The sequence below is a fragment of the Corvus hawaiiensis genome, chromosome 12, assembly GCF_020740725.1.
Source record: "Corvus hawaiiensis isolate bCorHaw1 chromosome 12, bCorHaw1.pri.cur, whole genome shotgun sequence".
NCBI classification, from domain to species: Eukaryota; Metazoa; Chordata; class Aves; order Passeriformes; family Corvidae; genus Corvus; species Corvus hawaiiensis.
The window spans coordinates 2287002-2310945 of NC_063224.1; the positions used below are offsets into that span (position 1 = coordinate 2287002).

Sequence of the window (23944 nt, forward strand, 5' to 3'; positions counted from 1 at the left end):
AAGTTTCAACCTTCTTCACCTTGCTACAGAAACCCGACTTTGAGCACAGCGTGGTGCTTTCAGGATGGATTAGTGGATAAAGGATGCGCTTTCAGGATGGATAAAGACATCAATATAAGCAGAAAGGCCACCAAAGAACTCCTTGTGCCCATGCCAACAGCCTGGCCCGTGCTCGAACTCAATGCAGACCTTTCCTAAGGGACTGAGAGCACTTCCTCTGTTTTCCACACATCCCTTCCTCCCATGGACAAGGCTGGGCACGACAGGAAAAGGAAGCACATATGGAAGCACTCCGTGACGGATCACTGCAAGGAAAGGACACAGAGAGGCTGCGGGATTGTCAAGGACCCTCTCTCAGCAGGAGTCTGCAACAGAAGCAGGGCTGTGTCTCTTTACAATGTGTGACATTATGCAGCCCCCGTCTGTGTCCTCTGCCTGCTGACTCCTGCATTTCAGTGGGACTCCAATAAATGCAGTCGATGGCCCGCGATATTCCACAGGGAAATAAAAAAGGATAAACTACCAGCATTTGGAATGTTTGTGGTGCAGCAGTTCGTCTCAGCAAGGTGTATAATGAGATTTCCAACAAAGCATCACCCAGAGGAATGAGACTTTTTCTCTTCTGTGATACCGACATAAGTGGTCACACAACTCATGTGACAGCCCACATTTGGGCATCTGCACATCCCATAAAGATCAACTCGAGATAAAATGCAATTTTGCCTTTAAAAACATCAATGTTGAGTCTTTTGTTAATCTACGGCGCAGCAACATTGCACTTGTGAAAATAAAACACGTGGTCCATCTTCCGAGATTACCATCATATAAAAACCAAGCCTAGACTAATTCGCTGCCTGCCTGGGGCTGCATTTAAAAATGTTATTCCTGGCTTGTCCCACTTAAAGATCTTCACCTGTGTCATTCATCCAGCTGATGTGCAGTCTGGCTACTGGGCTACCACAGCCAAGCAGCAGAGTCCCGTGGAAAAAACACCATGAAAAACAGAAATTGTGCGTCCACCTCTTGGCCGCCTGATGCCGTCCGTGCAATCCGCAGGCAGATCTGCAGCCGACAACTCTGCTAGAAAATGTGCATTGCTACGTCGCTGCCAGCCAGAATCCCGGTTTAGAATGGAGAGTGGGAATGTGGGGGGCGAAAAAATGATCTTTTTGAGAGGTCTTTAGCGTCTCTTTTGTTTCCACACTGTATTTAAAGACAATCTGGAGTCAGGTGCCAAACTGGCGTTGACTGCGGGTTGAGCTGGTGGTGGCTCAGGGAAGCACCTCTGCCAAAAGCGTTATGGGGGTTTTGGCATCACCGCCCAGCAGCAGCTCAGGCTGCATCCCTGAGGCTCTTTGTCATCCTAAAACAACGGCTGAGGAAGGAAAGCACTGTAGGCATTCCCTTTTCTACTCCATAAGGCTCCTCGTGGCTGGAATGAGGCGTTTTGACTGAAAAGGCAGGGAAAAGGCACCTACTGCCCCCACGGGAGTCAGCAAAGAGCACGGGCAGCACTCGGAGTCAGGGGACACACTGCAAATGCACCGGCCATGAAGGAGAGAAGGAAGAAGGTGCTTACACACGATTTGGGATGGCAGGATGCACCTTGAGGCTCCTCTCCAGCCTGCAAGAATAACCCTGCGGGGAGGACAAGAGCCCCAGGCCCAAACCCGTCAACTCTGACAGGTCAGCTGGAGCAGGGCAAGGCACGGCTCTGCCCTGAGAGGGGTCACCGCCCCTCAGAGACCCCCGGGGCAGAGGCGGCCGCAGCCGCAACCCCTCCGCACCGGCGGGCGACCACACACAAAAGCGAGCTGCGCCCGCCCCTCCCCTATTTAAGGGCCCCTCCGACCAATCAGCGCCAGGGGCGGGGCTAAACCGGGACGATTGACAAGCCCCCGAGACCCCGCTCCCGAGCGCGCGGGAGGGGGCGGGGACAAGCGCGGCCGCAGCCAATCGCTATCAGCGGGCGGGCGGCTCGGCCAATCAGCGCTGCGGGGGGCGTGTCCCGCCGCGGGGTCAGGCCGGGAGCGAAGGCGCCCGTCGCTCCCTGTTCCTCCCGCTCCGCTCGCGGCCGAGCCTCCTCACCGCGGGATCCCTCCGCCTGCGCGCAGCGGCCGGCGGGGTGTGCGCGCCGCTCCGTGCCCCTCCGCCCGGGAGGGATTATTTCCCGCGGTCGCGGCGGCGGGGCGGCCCCGGTGGGGCCGAGGGATGGAGGCACCGGGCGCCCGCCGGAGGGACGGAGGAGCCGCCCCGTGAGGGAGGAACGGGAGCGCAGCGGCCTCCTCGGGGCCGCCGGCGGGCGGGGACCCCGCGGCCAGGCCGCGCCTCAGCGCTCGGGCCTGCGCCGCCCTCAGCGGGGCCCGGCCCGGCCCTGCCCGCCCGGGGCTGCCCCAGGCCGGGTGTGCGAGCCCCGGCCGGGGCGTGCTCGGCGCGGGGCACCATGGTGGAGAAGCGGTGCCCGCGGCTGCAGCGGGACGGCGTGTACCGCTGGTTCTCCGAGCTGCCCTCCCCGCAGCGCGTGGAGTTCCTGTGCGGCCTCCTGGACCTGTGCATCCCGCTGGAGCTGCGCTTCCTGGGCGCCTGCCTGGAGGACCTGGCCCGCAAGGATTATCACTCCCTGCGCGACTCCGAGATCAAGGCCAACAACCCCGCCGACCTGGGCAGCCTCACCAACCTGACGGACGAGGTGGTGCGCAGCAAACTCCTGGTGTCCCTCGCCCTGCTCGGCTCTGCCCACCGGGAGGCCGCCGGGGTCCTGTTCCGCACCCTCACCCACATCGACTCGGTTATCAACAACTACGGGCTGCAGCTCAACGAGGGCCGCACGGGGGATGAGTTCCTGTTGCTCTTCACCATGGCATCCAACCACCCGGCGTTCAGCTTCCACCAGAAGCAGGTGCTGAGGCAGGAGCTCACCCAGATCCAGAGTCTCATGGCCAGCACCAGCAAGAATCCCAGCACCTCTACACTCAACACCATGGCAACCTATCCTGGCTGCCATAAGGTGGGTATCCTGCTTTTTCCACGCTGGAATGGCACTGGGCTGTGTCTTCCGCTCTCATTTGAAACCGTGCTTTAGCACGGCGATAAATGGCAGCTTCAGAGGCTGGCAGTTGGTTGATGATGGGGATGGTCAGCTGAGGGCAGAGCGAGGGGATGGATGGAGTTCTTACGAGCTTGTGACATTTAAATGAGAAGGGGTTCACAAGCAGATCAACAGCAGCAATATAAGCCTTCCCTGATTGCTTCTCAAAGCTGGGGGGAACAGTCCTGCCAGCTGCATGGAGAAGCAGTGATTTAGGAAGGGAAACAAATGTATCTCTAGATAAGAGCATCTGTTTGAAAGTTCCCCTGGAAAAAGTTGGAAAGGAGGAGTAGCTGTCCAGTGGCAAAGCATCTTGGTGAGCCTGGGTTTTGTTTAGACAGACGTGATGGCAAACATTCGGAGTTGCTGGTGTTAAGCTGAAAGAAATGTTGTCGTTTTCTGTCACTCTGCATCTCTCGGGTATTGATCCTGGTGTCGGGGTTCACCGTCATTAACTCGCTGTTCTTTCATTCAATTGCCAGCAGTTAGGCCAGACAGGAACGTTTTAAGATGTGCAGTAAGTAGATATGTGACTGCTTAATTGCTCTCAGCCTGCTACAAATTAGGGAGTCCGACTGTCTTTCTGCCTGATTTTAACCCGCTTGAAAGTTCAAACTAAGCACCAGCTTAGTGGATGCTTGTGAGAAGTTAACAGGCTGCAGCCTTTGAGGATGAGTGGATAATGTGTTACTCTGCTCTTGGGATAGGTGGGGAATACCTAAAAGCTGTGAAAACCCCTGTATTGGAGCAATATCCTAAATAAAGCTGTTTCTGAGGGCTCAGTAGAGATTTCACTAAGTTGAGCGTTGAATTCCAGACTGAGACAGAAATCTGTGCACAGTCTTCTTCTGCATACAAATTTCCTTCCAAATTCATGTTACTTTAAACACCTCTGCTTTGTAAAATTGAGATGTGTTAAACTTCATCTTTTTCTTATTCTTCCCTTCCTGTCTTGTGCCTGTTCCTAACCTCCTGTAGTAAGGGGAAAGAACAAGGTATAGGCAAGCCTCTTAATTCAGCTGAAACCTCCATGTGGATAAAATGTAGCTGGAAAGAATATTTCAGACAGGATGTAGAAGGGTTTAATTAACAGCAGAAAAAAGCTTCTTTTCAGATACTTTGCTTGCAGCTTCCCTTATTCAAATAATGCAGCCACCCTGGGTTGGAAAGGAAACAGTGTAAATCACATACAAGTTCCCCCAAAATAATGCCAGCCAAAAAAAAAAAAAAAAAAAGATAAAATCAGGCAGGCAGGAAGGTTTTTGAGAGTCTTCTTTCCGAGCTGCAGGATTTATGGAGCTGAAAAACTCCGGCACTATTTATGTCAATCTAAGATGGACGGAGAATCCATCCTGCCATTTTTCCTGCCAGAAATAAGGCAGCCAGGCTGGTCGCTTGATTTGTCTTTTCTTGTGAGCTCACTGAAGGGTTGTCTCTTAAAAAGCACATTTTTATAGAAATCTGTGTTGAAGAATCCTGGTTGCTAAGTACAGAGTAGTGAGAGGGAACACAAAGGTGACTTTGCCTTCACAGTCTCTGAATGTGCATTTTGTTTGAAGTGATGCAGATTTCCTTCAGATTATTTTTTTTGTTGTCCTTGACTGGGTAATTCTGCTACTTTTAGAGTAAGCAGTTGGCTTAAACCAGGACTTGGATGAAGCAAGTGGAAAATACAATGTCTTTCTCCATTCAGCCCTGTTTAAATATGCACAAATAAATTCCAGCATGAAGGCCTTAGATCTTGTGGTGTTACCAAGTGATGTTGTGACAATCCTTGTGCTGTAACGTCACCTAGAAAAAGCAATGTGGATGTGGAGAGAAAGTGAGTGCTCTGGGCTGCTGGTTTTCCTCCTTGGAACTGGAGAATTCACTCCCTGGTGCCAGCACTTTCTTATGGCTCCTGTTGCTTTAGTCCAGCGTGAGCCATGCTGAGCTGGTGCTGGAAGCTGGATGTTAAAAAATGGGGGTTTCTGATGTTCAGGTCTCAATACACACCTCTCTGAGCCCAGTCTTAAGGAACTGGTCACCATCTGAGGTCCTGAAGAACTTTGGGAAGCTGGGATGGTGTGGATGTGAGATGGGTTGCAAACAGGGAGCTGTTTGTGAACTGGCTGAGTTACCTTACAGCTTTCCTCTTGTGAGGGTGGGAGTAGGGTGTAACTCTTGTGTAACTATACCTGCTCTACTGTTACAATTCTGATTTATGGATAACTTGTTTAGTCAGGGAGATGCAACAGAAATCTGAGCACTGCTCTTTGTTCTCTTTGCAGAAACAAATGGGAATGTGCTGCTTCTGCTTAGCCAGTCCTATTAAAATATGCCCCAACCTGATACTCACTATAACCTTTTCCAGAGACCTGCAATCCTTTTTCCATCTCCTCTCTCATATTTTACAGTGAAATATCTCAAAATCGAATTGTTTAACAGTGAAGAGACTGAACAGTTGATACAAATTTACTGTCAATATTTCATGATTCCTCAAGTTGCTTTGGGGTAGGTGAGCACAGCTGAAGGTGGTCAGTGATGCAAACTGCTTCTTGCTGTTTCTTTTTACTGCCTGCAGTTGCTGACTGTGAGGAGGCATAAAACAGCTGCCCATATATTTTTTTGTGCTTTTTGAGATGTTTCTTGCCTTATCTGAATCTTAAGTTTGAAGGAAAAAGTGGCTGTGGCTGGCTTTAAGTAGGTCAGTAATTATTAGATTCATGGTTTCTACCTGATGGTATAAAGTGAACATGGTTTCCTTGCCCTAAGGAGGGAAAATGCTGCCCTCTCTAAATTGCCTTGGACTCAGTGAGGATGGAATCATGGAATATCCTGAATTGGAAGGGACCCACAAAGATCATTGAATCCAGCTCCTGGTCCTGCCCAGGACATCCCAGCAATCCCCCCTGTGCCTTCTGGCTCTGCACAAGTCCCTGACAGGAGGGGGCAGCCGGGGGGGTCGGGCTCTGCTCCCAGGGAACAGGGACAGGAGGAGAGGGAACGGCCTCAGGCTGGGCCAGGGGAGGCTCAGGGTGGACAGCAGCAGGAATTTCCCCATGGAAAGGGAGCTCAGGCCTTGGAAGTGCCCAGGGAGGTTTGGAGTGCCCATCCCTGGAGGTGTCCCAGGAAGGGCTGGAGGTGGCACTCAGAGCTCTGGGCTGGGGACAAGGTGGGAATCAGGCACAGGTTGGACTCAGTGACCTTGGAGGTCTTTTCCAACCTCAGTGATGCTGTGATTCTCTGCTGGAGTGGATGGCAGGTGGAAACACAAATGTGAGCTTGGATTCTGTGAGCTACATGGATACTGGACATCATAATATGAATCTCTGCATGGACTTTTCCTCTCAAGAGCTCTACTGGCAGTAACTCTGAGGACAGAACTTCAGAACTAGGGAAGTTATTCGTGAATCTCTCACTCGGTTTCCTGGAGTTGTTTCCTCTCCTCATTGAGATCGTGCTGTAAAACCAGGGAAATAAGAGAATGGTTTGGGTACTCAGCACCTGCTCTGCTGTGACAAGAGCCCTTCAGTGCAGTCAGGGTGATGAGCCATCGGTTTAGATCAGATATTAGGAAGGAATTGTTCCCTGTGAGGGTGGGCAGGCCCTGGCACAGGTTGCCCAGAGAGGCTGTGGCTGCCCCTGGATCCCTGGAAGTGTCCAAGGCCAGGCTGGATGGGGCTTGGAGCAACCACAGCAGCGGCTGGAATGAGATGAGCTTTAAGGTCCCTCCCAACCCAAACCATTCCATAATTCTGTGATGATGATTCTGATCTGGTTGTGGGTTCAGCTGCAGAGGCAGGGTCAGAAATAGTCACCCTGAGTGCAGTTTGTTTGCAGCTGAAGGGAAATCAGGGGCAGTGACACTGTGGTTATGCGGCTGTTTCGGGTTGGAATCTTGTGAATGGGAAGGAGGGTTCTTGCCCAGTCAGCTTCCAAATACTGCATCAATGGCTATTTCAAGTGTATAGCATAAGGTGCTATTTTTCACTCATGCTAATTCCATAGGCTCCTCTGAAACTTCTAAATAACTCAAGGCTGTATATTGGGAGCTGTGGAGTTGCCCTGAGGGATCCATTTCAAACACCTTCACCTGTCTGCACTGTTTGTCTCAGGAGCATGAATGGACATAACTCCATTGAGAAATATTCTGATATTTTTATTTCACCAATGGAGTGATGAGTTATAAAGAACCATCACTTGCTGGGTTGAGACTGAGTCCTCAAGCCCTCACAGAGAAACCAATGCAGCTATTAAGTGATCTATGTCAGCTGCCTTTATGGCTTTTTTTTTTTTTTAAGCTTTATAGGGATAGAATAAATCGTGACAAACTTAATTTTTAGCCTCTTTACGGGTATTTTATGGATTTAGCAGATGACCATGTTAAGAGCAGTTGCTGGCTGGGATTAGAGGTGTTTACTCACTGATACCAGGAGTTGCTATCTCAGAATGTTCTCACTTTCCAAACCATATGAATCCAACCTCAGGAGCTGTAGGGATAGGTCTTGTAGCTTCCAGCTGGTGACATTGCCAAGCCCTGCATGTCTTTTGCACATCCTGTGAGAATTTTGGGTACTCCAGGAAACATGGATTGCACATACCTCTTGATATTCCACTTAAAAAATGTGAGGCTTCCACTTCTGGCTCTTTTCTTACTCGTGGTTTTGTTCGAAATTTGAAATGGTTCAGTCTCAAACCTGTAATATTTTCAGAAATGAGCTTTACATATAAAGGAATCCTTAGAAGACAATGGTCTTGGGTAGTAACAATATTGATTAGCACCAAATTCACTTTGCCTAATCATATGTTCTGTGCTGACCTTGAATTTAGGAACCTAAACGAGTTTGCCTGAGAAATGCACTGTGCGTCCAAACATCAGGGACAGAGCAGCCAAAAAAATGTGTGTTGAGCTAATAATGATGATTTTTTTTCCATGAACTGTTTTCCCATTTATTTTTGCATGGGCTGAATGAAGTTTTTGTTTTAAGAGTGCATTCCACTTCACTCTTTTAATTCACTCTTTTTTCTACTAATTACCTCGTAACTGTTAGTTGTCGTCAGTGAAGCAACACTGAAGTGGGCCTCATTCTTGTGGACTAAAGATTTCTGTTGGAAGGTGTTGGATGTTTTGGACTGTACCAGATCCAAACTGTCTTAATGGAATCAGTGCACGAGCTGGAGGAGATCCTGCAGCAGATCCTGGGTGGAGAGGCAGAGCCAGCAGCAGTTAACCACACCTCACAGGCATTCCAGGGGCTGACTTCAAAGGTGCTGAACAGCAGCCTTGTTTGGAAGTGTTCAACCATTTGGTTGAGTGGGTTTGTAACGTTTGAGTTGCTAAAACTGAGATCCTGTCACCTTCAGTGACAGTAGAGACAGCCCTGCCTCTTCCTGGCAGGGCAGAGCTCGGCTTCTTCTGTCATCTTCAATATTCAAATACTCCACTGTCCATTTACTTGCACTGGAGTGCTTTTAATCCCTAAAGAAAGCAAATATGGTCCCAAGAACATACATAAGATTTCTCAGAGCCCACAGAATTTTATTATAGAAATGCTGGATCTAATTTGTCGGTGGAAATGAGAGCCATTGTCACGCTTCCACTCAAATTTGACTTCAGTCTTTGGCAAAAGAATTGGAGCCAGTTGCACTGAAGCTGTTCCCTCCTGATGTTTGAAATGGGCATTAATTTGAGCAAAAGGATGTTGATATGGTTCAGATCTGTGTTTCTTTGCATGGGGTTTCTAATAGCTAACTTCTAAATTCCTTGCTATTGCCTCATGCTGAACCCGAATTTTTCCATTGATTCCATTGGGATAATTATCCAATAATCAGAATTGGAAGGGATAAACCTATTAACAGGTGTTCAGGCCAATACAGGGCTTCAGGGGTTTTGTGAATAGCTGAAGTGATCCAGAAATAATCAGATCAGTTACTGAAGAGCAAGATCTTAATTTGAGTTACAGACCTCCCAATTCCTGATGATAAAGAGTGAAAGTGAACGCTTGTCTCGTGTTTTATGAATTCTTCTCCGATACACGTCTTCTTTTATCACCATAAGTGGAAGAAAGAAGGACGTTGAGAGCCTGGAGTGTGTCCAGGGAAGGGAAGGGAGCTGGGAAGGGTCTGGAGCACGAGGAGAGGCTGAGGGAGCTGGGAAGGGGCTCAGCCTGGAGCAAAGGAGGCTCAGGGGGGACCTTGTGGCTCTGCACAAGTCCCTGACAGGAGGGGGCAGCCGGGGGGGTCGGGCTCTGCTCCCAGGGAACAGGGACAGCAGGAGAGGGAACGGCCTCAGGCTGCTCCTGGGGAGGTTTAGGCTGGATATTGGGAAAAAATTCTTCATGGAAAGGGTGCTCAGGCATTGGAATGGGCTGCCCCGGGAAGTAGTGGAGTCACCATCTGTGGAAGTGCTCAAAAAACGTGTGGATGTGACACCTGGGGATATGGTTTGGTGGTGATCATGGTTGGACTTGGTGTCTCAGAGGTCCTTTCCAACCTTAATGACTCTGTGCTTCCATGATTCTGAGTAGTTTTATTACACTCAAGCCATTACTTAAGTGAATATTGAGAAGGGGAAGGAGGGAGAAATAGAATTCAGTGGATTTGTGACCTGTCAGATAATTTTTTTGTCAGTTGTTGCAGAAGAGAGGGGTGGTTAGCTTTTAGTGGCATCGGGAAGAAACAGGGTCACATTTGCACATCAGCGCTGGGATGTGGAGCAGCAGTGTCTGTTCCAAGGTCTGGTTATAAGCAGGGATTTGTTTTGATTTTGAGGTGCTTTGAATGATTGGTTTGTAAAATTCAGATTTGATGAGTTCAGTAATTCTATGGTACATTTATGTTCCTATTATTACCACCAGTGTTCACAATTCTTTAAGCAAAGGGTTTTTAGTGGAAATTAGTCTATAAAATCCAACCCAGACTTATTTTGGTCCATCTGTTCTCCTGAATTCATAAGGAGCCTTGGAGCAGGTGCGTGATTGTCCCGTAGTGTTTAAGTACCACATGCCTCATTTCATTCCAGAGAGTCTCCCAGGACAAAACCATCTGATCTATTATCCATTATCCCATTTCCCTGTGAATTGCCTCTTCACCCTTTGTTTTCCTTCTCTAGGAGAATAGGTGGATTTTGTAGCTGTTGAAACATGGAGGCACCTGGCTCTTACAGCTTTTTCAGGCTGTTGGAACCGCTTGAATTTCTAGCACAAACCAAACACTTCCAGTTGCATCCACGTCCAACAAAGCAACTGAATGTGTGTAAATGTAAGTGATGAGCACTTTACTGGGTATGTGGAAAGTGAGGGGCTGTTTGTGAGCACTTCTTAAACGTCCTCATGGAAGAGCCTGAATTTTCCAAAGGAGAAGGTTGGAATTTTCTTCTTCTGGTGGGAGAACAGTCAGGTGTTTGGATATGTGAGTAAATGCAGGACTGGTGCCTGAGGCGGTGGTTTCACAAGCAGCTGGGCAGACTGATGACTTGTTACTACCAAGAGGAAGATGTTTGCTCAGTCCTGCTCCTCCTGGGGTTGTCTCAGTGGATTTTGAATTCCAGATCCCTGCACTGGTTGCTCTTGTGTCTGGCTTGGACTTAGCCTGATCAATAATATCATGTGGTGTCAGACTGACAGCTGAGTGTTAGCAAGGCATTTTTATTAAAATTATTTAAAAACCTGAGTTTGCCCCTTTGATGGGAATCAGCAGCTTCTCTGCCTGAGCTTGCAGGGGCCATATCCTTGCCATCAAACTTCTCCTGGAGCATTGTTGCCAACAGGATTGCACCATGTTAAAGACCTTGGTGTTAACCTCAAGTAAGCTGCTGTTAATACTCAGTAATATGAACCTGCCAGGACAGGAGCTGAGTGGTTTTTACCCCCTGGATTCACTGTTCCCATTCCTGAGCTCACTTATACATGTTACCTGCTCCTGGAGGGCAGTTTATGGCTAAACCACCTTTTTAAAAGGAGAATTCCAAAGCCAGTATGATGGACAGAAGCATTTCTCTGTGGGACTCTCAATTTATCATTGGCCATTGCTGAAAACATGGACAACTTTTCCTGTGTGATCAGGGGGAGAATGTGTGGCTTGGAGTTCCAGGACCTCACTTAACTCACTCTTTGCTCCTATATATTGTTTGTTTTCCTGTGTAATACATTATTTACATTTCTTACCTGACTAGGTATAAAAATCCATATTTTGTTCCCTCAGATCCTGTGTCATTGTTCCATGTGTCCATGGTGCTTTGGGTAGTGGCTGCGTTGATTTTTTTTTTTTTTTTTTTTTTTTTTTTTAGTATTTTTGGCTCCACTTCAAACTAAGTCAGCAAATACTTTGCTATTAAACCATGTATTTTCTGTGCTCTGTTTATTTTTCAAAGGAACAGATAATTGCTGTTTTGGTAAAACTCTGACCACATTAAGTTTGACTCCTATCAGTCCTGTTATTTTTATGAAAGACTTTGCTGTATTAAATGTTAGCAAAGCCAACAGTTACCCAGCTTCCCAGATTGACCATTTTCCACAGTGGCTCCCACTGTCTGGGACAGAGCCACTTCAGGCAGCAGTGGCTGCAAGAGCAGCACCACATGTGGGAAGTACCTGGGCTTATTTTGCTGTGTGCTTTTTGATGGATTGAGGGCTTGGGAGAGCTTTCTAGAGCTGCTTTTGCTGTCCCAAGAAGATCTGAGCCTGTTAGGACCTCTCTGGTGCTGGGAAGGAAATCACTTCACTCTGGGGGGAAAAAAGTTGGGTTTGGATGATGGCAGGTGAAAATGGGAAAAATGGGATAATGGTAGAATTCTGGCAATGAATTCTGTTCCCTTGGCATGTTTGTCAACAACCCCTGGGTCAAAGCAATTGTTTCTCTTCCTGGTAACTCCTGGGGGTGGAGGACTGGAGGGCAGCATTTAGTGATCCTTCTGAATAATCTGTGTTGGGAAGCATCCACTTTTCAGTAGCTGGTACCAATTTTGATCCTGTCATCATTGCAACAGAGAATGAGGCAGAGAAGAATTCACTCTGAGCCTCAGTCACTAAGCAGTGATCAATTTTCTTTGTTATTTTCGATTCTGGCTTTAACTTGAAATGCAGAAGACAGCAGTGTTTGCATCTGGAAAATCAGAAGTCCATCTGGGAGCCAGATGCTTTGCTATGGAGGGAGCAGATCAAAAGATCACAGGATCATCAAGGTTGGGAGAGACCTTAAAGCTCATCTCATTCCAAACCCCCAACACCTTCCTGTAGACCAGCTTGCTCCAATCAAAGATGCAACATTAGAGTGGAGTAAAAATAGTTTTGAGAATCTTTTCTGCACCCAGTTGCAGGTTTTAGAGGCATTGAAGAAGCCTGCAGGCCACTGGTGTGTGAAAGGAATTCTGAACAATGCAGTGAAGCTATGGAGAGGTGCATCAGAGAGTTTTCCTTCTCCCTGGCCCTCCAGGAAATGCTATGCTGGGGGTAAAATCAGGCACAGTGGAGAATATTTAACACTGGGCTTGCTGCTGGTTTTGATTGCTCTTCATGGACTGTTTCTGCTGATGTTCTCAAATAATTTCTGTAGAAAAATCCAAAGCCTTTTATTCAAAGGTCTGATGCTGTTTCTTCTTAGACCTTGAATGATTCATGGAGTTTTTTTCTGCATTTATAAAATGTCATTCCTGTGGTTTGTTATGATGTATGGCCTGAACATTCCCGGTTCCTGTGATGCCAACTTATCCATCTTCACTGTGGCCTGTTACTGCCTCAGAAAACAAGCCTTGAACAGTTCTTGAGCTGCAGATGTTTATTCCTTAATGGCATCTTGGCTTTCTCAGAGATGTTACAGCTCCTAAAAGGTCCAAAGCGATTTGCTCTCTGCTTCTCCAAATCCTTATCTCCCTGGAATGCCTTGTTCTTTATTCCAAATCCAGTTTCTCCTGAGTAGTTGTTTGTGCTGAGCCCAAACTGGGGAATACAGGAGTGTTCAGATATATCTGGAAACCATTCCTTCCTGAATTTACCTGATGCTGAGTTTCTACAGCTGAATTTGGACAGGTCCTTCCTGTAAAGCTTTTTCCAGTGTTTCTCCCAACCCTCCCAGAGCAATATCTCCTGCAGTTCTGAGCTGATGGGTTATTGTTCCTCTGTTTGGCTTGGCCTCAAGTTTAAAAAAAAAAAAAAAAAAAGAAAGAAGGATAAAAAAAAATGCTGTTACTATTTTGGAACTAAAACTTTGATTTGCAAACCACTTTTCATTATTTCACTTTCCCTAAACAAATCCAAACCGTTGCACTATCGTGATGTTTAAGTCAGTGGAAAAAATTGTTTCAAAATTTGGAATGGAAGCTTTAAGCAGTGGGATTCAGTGGTTCTAACACCATTCAGCTCCCTAACAAAGTGCTCCATTTGGAACTAATCAGAGCTTTGTGATTTTTCTAGGCCAATTTGGAACTGCTTTGATGTGCGACGGGATCAGATAGTATGAGCTCAGGCAGGCAAGACATATGGGCTAAATTAATCCTTACTGAGTCTAGGAAAATTAAATCTTTATGGAAAAAAAATGGAGGTTATGTATAAACAAAATGCAAATTATAAGCTGCACGCGATGCTTGTTGTAAGGAGAGTGGAGAGGAGGGAATACAAGATAAGAGGCAATAAATTGTAACAAACTGCTTGTTCAGAGATTTTTCTGGAGCTGTGTGGCTGCTCTTACTCAGTTTGAAGCATTCTGAGTGTTTGTATTTCTGATTGTTCCGAATATTTGGAACCTGGTTGTCCAGGATAACGCAGCCCTGCCTGAGCTCCTTTCCCAGCTTGCTCCTCTGCACTGTCCCTTTGCCAGGAGGATGGTGCTCAGCCCTCTGGAACTTCCTCCCAGCAGCCCTGGGCTGGAGGGAGAGTTTAATGAGCTCCAGGAGAGAGGCTGTGTGAGATAAGCTCTGCTAAAGACTGGCTTTGGCAAGGAAATTTAAACTCTTCCCCACCCTCCCACTGAGGTTGGAGTTTAATGGTTGGTCTAAGGGAAAGCTTGGTGTTAAGTTCTGTTATTGGAAGGAAGCTGTGCTGAAGAAATAGTATATAATTAGATAAATATAATACTTTTGCATTTATATGTATAAAATAAACTTTATTTTTTTTATCAAGAAGTAGTGCTGAAAAGGAAAGCAGCTGCCTGTAACCCTCCTTTCTCTTGACATCCATCTGCCATTCTGGATTGATTTCTTTACACATAGAAGCTTTTTTAATGGATGTCAACTATACAGAGCCTTTCACTTGTTCTGCTGCCTTAAAGTGTGTATAAATCTATAAATGTCAGTCTTAAAATGGAGCTTACAATAGGTAATTGTATGGAGTGGGGCTGTGCTATTTCTGACCTGCATTGTGTGTGCTGACTGACGGCAACATGGAACGGGAGGGCGTGCAAAGTATTGTTTGCTGCAGAAATTGTCCCAACTCAGGGCACTGTGTCAAGTTAGCAGCGTCTGAGGGAGCCTTTTCCCTTACAGGGACCTGGAGCTGCTGGTATTGAGTTACCCTGAGTGAAGGAGAACTAATTTTGTTATGGCAAGATGCACATTTTCTCCTATGATTTGCGCCAGGCTAAAATCCATGTGAAATTCTAATTACAGCTCTCCCTACCAGCATTTCAGGTTGATTCCAGATGTAACAATTGAATTTCAAGTCACACAGTTACTCTGAGTAGTTACTAGGGGTGTTTTTGTTGGTCTGAACTTCTTCTTTAATGCATCTTTTCCTCTTCAAGGTTCTTAAACCTTTTTTTGTTTTGATGCTGAAACCTTCTGCTTGGGCACTGCTAGTATAGGAGTTTCCATTGAAATATGATCATAACAGGTTATTAAATGGCAAAGACAAGAAAATCAGGGTTTTGCTAAGAATTTTTCATTGCAATCTGTGTGGAAATATTTGGGAATGCCTTGAGTCTCATCCCTGGAGAGGTAATGGAGCCCCATGGAGCCACTTCCTGCTCCCCTGGCATCAGGATGGGGAGAGAGTGGGAAGAGTAAAAGTGAGGACACTCCTGGGTTAAAAGCAAGACAATTTAATAGGCAAAACAAAAGTCCCACATGCAAGGAAAGCAAAGGAATTGATTCCCCATTTCCTGTGGATGGGCAGGGTTTGGCCATCCCAGGAGAGCAGGGCTCCCTCACGGGTCGTGGTGATTTGGGAAGAGTACTGGGGTTACCAAATGGCTCCTGCTTCCTTCTTCCCCCAGCTTTCCATACTGAGCATGATGCCACGGGCCTGGAATATCTCTTGGATCAGCTGTGCTCAGCTGGCTGCCTGTGTCCCATCCCAAATCCTTGTGCCCCCCCAGCCTCTGTGCTGGTGGAGTGGAGTGAGGACCCAAAAAAGCCTTGGCTGTGTAAGCCCAGCTCAGCAGTAACCAAAACATCCCTGAGTTATCCACAGCTTCCAGCACAAATCCAAACCAGCCTCACACCAGCTACTATGAAGAAAATTAACTCTACCCCACCCAAACCCAGCACAGTGATGTAACATTAAAATTTTCCAAGAGCCCTTTTCCCCAGTTTTCTTGTTGAAAAGTTAAAATCTGTGGTGTGCAGAGGTTAAAGGTCTTGCAATCTCTCTCCAATTGACTGCTGGGTGACTATTGTTTAAAAAAGAATTATGCTGTTAAGTAGCTTTTTAGATTAGCCAAGATAATCTCAGTTTGTGAATAGCTGCTGACTGAAACCACTTCCCTGAACTGTTACTTGGGGAATATCAGGAGTAACACCCTCAGTTTTAAAGGAAGCCAACTTGTCCTGACTGCCTTCCCAGAGGATCCCTCACTGCAGAGAAGGTGTGATGTTTGTGTATTCCCTCCATTTATTTTAATGGATTTTTGTACTTTTCTTTCCAGGTCTCTCCAAGGTCCGAGACCCCCATCAACAGTGTCAGCAACAGTTTGGAAAATGTGCTCCATACATCCACACATTCCATGGAGGAGTCATTACCCAAGAGGCCTTCGGGGAAACACTCCAAAGGTATGTCCTTTTCCTCATGCCTGCTTCCAGTGGGGAACCAACTGAGATCCTTGGTGGCACTCAGCTTTATTTTCACTGGGATTGGAGGCTGGAATTTTGCTGCTTTACTTCTGGGTTGGGTTGAGCAAAGGAAGTCCCAGAAGGATTTGTAGGAAGTATGAGTGTGTCAGGGGGAAATGGCCAGCAAGAGAGGAGTATCCTGCTTGTTTCCATTGGGAAATAAGCACGAAGGTGCTTTGAAACACCTTATTTTGAAATACCAGCTTAGCTCTCATGAAATATTCTCCAAGAGTGAGTATCTTGGACGTTCCACCACTCCCCAGGTTATTTCTTGGATAAAGCATGCGGTGTTGAGTGTTGCTCCAAGGGAAAAGACATTTAAACAGTTTGATTGCCACTTCCACCTTCCTCTTGCTTTCCAAAGTGAGAAACTGAGGGAAGAGAAGTAGAAGATAGGAGAGAGATCTTGCACCTTTCTCTGTTGCAAAATAAATCTGGTTTTTGTAATGCTGTATTGCATGCTGACCTGGCTAAAAACTGGGCTTAGCAAATCAGGGTTAATTATTCCATTTCCACATTCCAGGCTCTGATTGCAAATATGAAAATGTCTGGGTTAAATGTGACTAACAGTATTTTTATTTAATGCATTAAAAAACCCACTGGTAAATGAGGAAAGTCTTTGAACTGGGAGCTGCTCTTTGTGCAGAGCAACTTTTGTGAGCCTTGTAGGGCAGAATTAATCAGGGGAAATATCTGCCCTCATATGTTGCCTTCAAATATCATTAAAAATATTGTCATGCACCATCTAAATTTTTTAATTTGGAACTTGTCTTCTGAGTTCTGTTCTCTTCTCTGCCACTGGCTTCCTACAGAACTTTGTAAATACAGTTTGATACCACAGAAATTGAAGAATTTTAAAGCACATTTTCACTCAGAAGATCTGATACAGCTCAGAAAGGGTTAAAGGTCCCAAGAAATGTTGACTTGCCTCCACCAGCCCTCCTTTTCTGTGACACACTCCGCTGTAATCCCAGACGTGTAAGGAGCAGTAATTTTTTACAGCACAGTAATGCTGGAAGTAGCCATTTCTCCAGCTGTAAAAACCATCAGGGTGGAAGAAAACGCAGCACTAAGCAGAAGCATGGCTGGGTTTGTGGCTTTCATCTGATTAAAAATAGGACAGGGTTCAACACTGTTTTCATTTGTACTCAGTGATTGCTATTCCAGTACCATATATGCTAAGATTAGTCATGGTGCGCTGTGAAAATTAATTAGGTTTTCCTCTGATCTGTTTTTCTCTTATAGAATACCTGCCTCGTGTTCAGTTTAATTTACAGACTGCCTCAGAGATAGTTGGGAAAAGGGGGTGTGGAACAAATACTGATACTCTGCTTTCTGCTTCACCAGCAGTGTTGAATTCTCCTTGATATTTGATGATCTGCCTGGGAGTTCTGTTTCTTCAGCTTGGAGTACAATTTAGGATTATTTGCCAGCCTGAATCCAGTGTTACTGACTTATATTCCTCATTTTCATAGCAAACACAGTTCTTAATCTAGCAGGACCCACTAACTTGTTAACCTGGAGCACATAAAATTGTCATGAAAGCATGGGATGCTTGATTTTCATGTTGTTATTTTTTAGTGAGACTGGTTTCAGACAGCTTGACAGGACAGGATTTCTCCCCAGAAGTAATGAGCTGCCCAAGGTCATCATTCCTCTCCTGGCAAAGCCCTTGAGCTGGAAGTGTCTCAGTTAAGAAGACTCTAGCTGAAACATGAGAAAGAAAAGAAAAATGAGAAAGGTGCAGTATTTGTTGTGCTTAGCTGGATTAGAGACAGTTTGTATTAACCCAGGGAATGTTTTAATCCTGATGTGGAGAAAGGTCAGTATTTAACTTCCTCTCCACAGCTGAACAGTGGCTGGGGGTTGTAGTAGCTTGGACCTGAAAGCTCTCAGTGACTGTGTTTTCCTTAATCCACCACTTTTGGCATCAAATATTTGAGTTTGTACATGGGAAAGAGGCGGGAAGAGAGGAGCATTTTGCTGCATCCTCTCAGTGGCAGTGTGTGTGCACTTGGAAGTGGTAGCTGGGAATGTTCGTACAGCTTCATGCAGAGACTTGTCAAATACCTGGGAATAATTTCACCAGAATTGTGCTGCCTCAGGAAATGAATTTATAACAGGAGTGTCAGCCTGAGAAGTGCACAAACCTTTGCTTTTACCTCAGAGGCCCAGCTCGCTGTGGGAGCACTGTCAGGCATTAAATCAGAAATTATGGAATGATTTGGATTGGAAAGGACCTTAAAGATTGTCTGATTCCATGGGCAGGGACACCTTCCACTAGCCCAGGTGCTGGATCCATGCTGCAATACCCAAGTTATTGAGAGTAGTGACCAGCAAACTCTTGGTTTTTTATCAAAATTCCTCCATTTTTTCATGCTGTTTCTCCAGGCTAAACCCCTTTGTCCCTGTGTACATATCAGTGGTAAAATGGGATAAACCAGGTGGACGTTGCTGCAAAGTAAAAGTTGTGGCACTGGGAAGCTCCTGTACCTGCTGACACATAAACATTTTGGGGATCTGTGCTCTATCTGGGCTTTTCTTTTGTAAAATAAAGTTTAAAAATTTGCCCTATGCAAGTTGGGAAAAAAAAAAATACAGATGGGTTCTGAGAGAAGGATGTGGAGCTCTCATGAAAACCAGCAACTGTAACATGCAGTGTAAAATGTGCTTTTTATTCCTATTTTGATCAGAGATATAGGGCTGTTCAAAGCTGTTTTCACATACGTGGAATTGTTTTAACTGGAGGTAACTTTGGGAAGTGGAGGCTTTCCCTGTTCTCAGGACCTGGCTGTTGTTGTGCTGGAAGCTGCAGGCAGGCTTGTTCACAGGTTTTGAGGCACTGACAGATCTCACTGGTCAAGCAGAACAGAGATAAACACAGATTCTTGAATTACATATAATTAAAATTCCAGGAGGGATATGTTGCTTTCTGTCCCTCTTCCCACTGTTCCTACAATGTAGTCAGGTTTTAATAATGGTTTTAACACCACTTGAACAAAATAAATTCAAATAAAGGTTGGGCATTTTTTGTCTCCCGAGCCATTCCCAGTAGGAAGGTGGTTAAGAAAAAAGTCACGAGTTAAAATTGCTTTTCACTATTTTGTTTTGCAGGCAATCCTCTGCTGGTAGCAAAGAAAAATTCAGGAAATTCCATTTTTATTCCAAAGTTCAGGAGGAGCTATGTGACCCATGGGAAGCCCCATGCACAGAGCTAATTTTTAACAAGCCTGTAGTTGTAGAGTTGGGGTAATTCCCAAAAGAGAGTAGTTACGGTTATCACAGCTGAATGAAAAAATCAGCTTATTTTTATTTGTTCAAAAAAGCAATAGGAATTTTCCATGCTCCAGAGATGTCGTTAATTACTCTTCTACTGTAAGGTTCCAAGGATTTGGCCATTAGGTGGATAGCACTGGAGGCAAGTCCTGCTCTCTGCATGTGACATATTTTAGCAATGTATTAAACATGGTCAGTGACCACAGCATATTTTCCAAAAGCACAGAGGAATGAAGTGCATTAGACCAGATGTTGAAGTGCAGAACAAAAGAATCTTTATAATAAAGACAACATAAGTTACAAACATCCCAGTACAGAGACTCTGCAGGCTTCATCCTGTCACAGCTCTCAGTGCTGAGTAAAATCCTCATTGGTCACAGCCTCTGGGTGAAGTTTTCTGCACTGGAGGCTCTTTGTTGGGGTTTTGAAGTTGCTCATCCCTGCTCTGACCCTTTGCAGGTGGCACTTCCCATGTCCCTCCCCAGAGCAGCCTGGCCAATGATTTCCTCGACTGAACAAGTCTCATTTTCTGCAAAGTGACAGAAACTCTCCTATTCTTGTGTTTCCTGTATATTTATCTTGCCTTTCCGCTGTTGCCACACAAAACCCTCCAAATTGTCTCCACGCCAGCCTGATTTCAAATGAGGCAACTGTTGAAATCTGATCCTTATAGAGTGAAGCTGAATCATAATTCTTGCAACACGGGATCTAAGGATAGGCACAAGCCGCTGCTGGAGAGTGAGGAGTAAAGCTTTGAGATGGAAAATGGGGGCAGGAGGCTTTATTCTACAATCTCGTCCCCATTTAGCTCTGCTGAGCACAGGAAAACCAATTGCTTAATTGAAGGGATACTCTGAGTCCACACACAAGGTCCTGCAAAGCCTTGATGCGTCCCGGGCTCAGATAAATACATGGAATAGCACATGACTGGATAAAAGTCTGTGGACATGAAGCAAAACGAGCTCTAAATGCATCTCGGGAATGTATTGATTTAATTCTCAATCAGTATTAGGATGTAAATACAGCCCTGTTTGCAGCATTCCTGTTGAGCCCAGGTGGGATGAGTTGGAGGTGGGTTGTGGTGGTTGGCACGTGCAGCAAACGTTGGTGTCTGAGTTATTTCATGACAATAGTTAGCAGAAATGTGTGATGTCAGCCTTCCAGAACTTCTCGCCACTATTTTTGCCGCTCTGTTTTCCTTGGCAAAATGTGTTTGTACGGTCTTGCACCTTTTTTTGTCTCCCACTTCCTTGACTCATTCTTTTTCCATAAGAAACCAGGCTGCAGGAGCTCTCGCAGTCTAATGGCGATCGACAGCCTTTTCCTCTTGAAATGTTTGACACCAGTTGTTCAGTCTGCTGAAGGCAGGCAGAAAACACAGGGGGAGGAAATAAAAAGCTCTGAAATCAGTTTTGTTCAGGTCCAGACATTAGAGTGCCTTGTTCTGCATCAGTCGTGGAGCTGGATTATTCTATTTTTAAGTAACTACATCATCTCAAACAATATTGGGTCAACTACTGGTAGGGTAGGGCTTAAAGAAATATTTAGGCTATGATAATCCTTCAGGAAAAATCGCCCTCTCCCAACTGTATATAATTTTTCAGCTGTTTGTGTATGTCCTTGTTCAATTTGCCTCTGAAGGGAGAGCTCTGCTTCTAAACTTGAGCAGTGTAGGTTGACATCACACACCAGGCACCACGTTCCTGACCTTCTGTCTCTGCCACATGAGTTGTCTGAGGAGTATCAAGTATTTAGAGTGAATTCTAGAAGTCAAAGCCGAGGATTAGTGTGCTCCAAAAAACATGTTTTGATGTTGCATATTTTCCCCTGTTCTAGAAGATTATTGTATGTTAAGGAATTTCTTGATGATGGATAAATCACGTTGCTCAATCTGGAGCTGGGAGGTCAGTTCAGGTTGGAGGTTTGATTTTGCAATAAAGACAGTACTCAAGTTTAGGGTTTAAAAAAAATTCAGAAATGTTGCATTTCACCTCAAGTTTTTATTGATAGTTCAGTTGTCCTCTGCTTACAGAAGCCCATTTTATGTCCCCAAAGCCAGGGTGAGTGGCCCATCCTTGGGCTGTTGTAGAGCTGGGAGTGGAGCTCCTCACTGCTGGGGCTGCACTTGGGCTCTGGCAAACTGATGTTGTCAACTGTTAATAAGTTAACTTTTATCCTCTCTCGAGGTTGGAGTCAGCATTTCTTTGTCACCCTCATTGCCTCCTTTTCCCGGTAATGAGCCTTGTCAGGAGAGATCTGGGGTGGCTGAATAGGATAGAAAGGGAGGGGAGGGAGCATGGACACTCCTCTAACTGGGTGGGAAGTTGGCTCCTGGCTGTCTGCTCATGCAACACCTGTCACAACCTTTCTGTGCCAATCTGAAAATGCTTCTGCCTGAGGTTTGGAATCCATGGCCCCGATTCCTTCCCTTTGTGCTCCACAGGGAGGACTCCCAGGTCACCCCTTGGCCAAGAGCTGCAGTGGAAAGTGATGCTCTGTGTGTTACGTGGCTCTTTTGGAGTTCGTATCACAGAGGATTCTTTCATTTCCTCCGAGCAGTTTTAGTTGTGTCTACACCATATGCCTTGATCACATATTCCCCTAAAATAATGGGTATGATGTGTTTACCTGAGGGCCTTATCCTGAAGCTGCTGATTGTTCTCTAACTTTAGTCTTGTTTGGACTTCCTGCTTGTTTTTCCTCAGTAAAGAGGTGGAATCACTCTGCTTGGGCGGCTGTTGGTCCCTACCTAATTAACTGCTGAGCCTGTTGATTAAATTCATTCAAATTTGATAGAGCTATTTAGAGATTTTATTTACAGTTGTGTCTGGATAGAAGAGACTCATTCATGCTTCCTCCAGGAGAGGTAAGAACAGCTGAGGTACAGCATGGATCCATGGAAATAAAGCTTTGCTCCTTGGTAATCCATAGAATCCCAGAATTTGTGTTGGAGGAGACCTTAAAGCTCATCTCATTCTACTCCTGCCCCCTTCCACTAGCCCAGGCCACTCAGAGCCCCATCACTCATCTTGCTTTTATTTATCCTTGTGTTAAATAAAGATTTGTGTGCTGGACAATACAATTTCCTTATTAAACATTAGGAAATGAGCAGTTTTCTGCTACAATAGGATTTGACAAAGAACACTTAATTTGGAGTACTCCGAAGTTCTTTCAGTTTGGCTTCAGTGGGAGCTGGATAATACTTTTGTTTATAATTGATTTAATCAAGCTACTCTGAAAAATTTCAATTCTAAGAATAGGATGCTGGTAAATCCATCTGTGCCAAGAATTTACCTCAGGCACATTCCTGATCTTGGATAAGGACAGTGTAGTCATCAATATCTCCTGTGAGATTATAAACTCATTTCATATTATTTGCCTTTTTCCGTGGCTTTCAAGAAGCACTGGAGGCCACGCGTAAGATGTGCATTCCTAGAAGGATTCTCCCATTTCCCAGTCCATGCCTATGGAGTCCTGGAAGTGCCTTCAGTGGCACATGAGTTGTTAATGAAGGTGAAATTAATGGTCATTACCTCAGCAGCTCTGGAAACAGCAGCATGACCTTCTCCTTGTAATGGGAACAACAAAGCAACTTCAGCTTTTAATTAAAATTGCATTAAATGGAGAAAACCAGTTTTTCTCAGATCTTAATGGCAGTGGCTTCATGCAGCCCATCTTCTGAGGCAGAAAAAAAGGTGTTGGGAGAGCTTTTCCTGTGGTGGAACTAATGCTTAAACCTGCATTTTTACTGAAAAAATCCTTAATTAAAGGCAGGAGATGAAATTTGAATTTTAAGAAATTACTGAAGGATAACAAATATGTAATTCAAGACTCTAAAACCCCAAAAAACCACCCAAGAAGGTGAATGTTAACTGCTGATTTTTGCCTCCTGGCTCATTCCTGCTGCAACCTGATGGGAAATGGCTCCGTGGGGCTGGACATTCCCATGTCTGCTGCCTGCAGATTGAATGAGGGATGGGAGAAATGTTCAGAAATGCTCAGCTGTTCCTTGTGCCTTCAGAATGCAGCACCCTGGAACATCTGGGAATGCCTGTTCTGAAATAGCCCGTTTTGCTGCCATCTTAAACAGAAGCATGCAAGAATTTAGGAAAGAATTTCAAAGAAATGGCTTGCTTATCCTATCTATCCCTTAAACGAAATTGGATAAAAATTGCCACTTTAGAGAAGAAGATAGGAGTGATTCACATGTATTCCTAGAAATCAGGAGGTCCCTGCCCATTTTACATACTGTCACCACTGTACTAATGACTAAATGGCAATTTTCTGGTGCGTATCATGCTTAGGAAGCTTTTACAGCTGGTTAGTTGTTGGCTGGTAAATGTTCCTTGCCTTCCCTTAACAGTTTATTCCTAAATCCCCCCATTTTCCAAAGCATATTTTTCATTTCCATCTACCTTTCCATTTAGATGAATTCTTGCCTCCAAAAGCTGAGGGTAATAGGCTTAAAGTACAATAATTTTTTCAATAGGTACCTGGAGTTTTTACAGGTATCTGAATATACAAGTTAAAAATGGTGTCATCTCTCAGAGACTTTTGGG

At 45.4% G+C, this 23944-nt stretch overlaps 1 protein-coding gene across 1 annotated transcript in view; it reads left to right on the top strand.

The window, feature by feature from the left end:
• Nucleotides 1-2356: 2356 nt before the first annotated feature.
• Nucleotides 2357-23944, top strand: part of ZCCHC14 (zinc finger CCHC-type containing 14) — a 48264-nt gene continuing 26676 nt past the window's right edge. The window contains exons 1-2 of the mRNA XM_048316424.1: nt 2357-3007; nt 15926-16049. Coding sequence (XP_048172381.1) covers nt 2444-3007; nt 15926-16049 — 688 coding nt within the window. The 5' untranslated portion in view covers nt 2357-2443. The remainder of the gene's footprint in view (nt 3008-15925; nt 16050-23944) is intronic.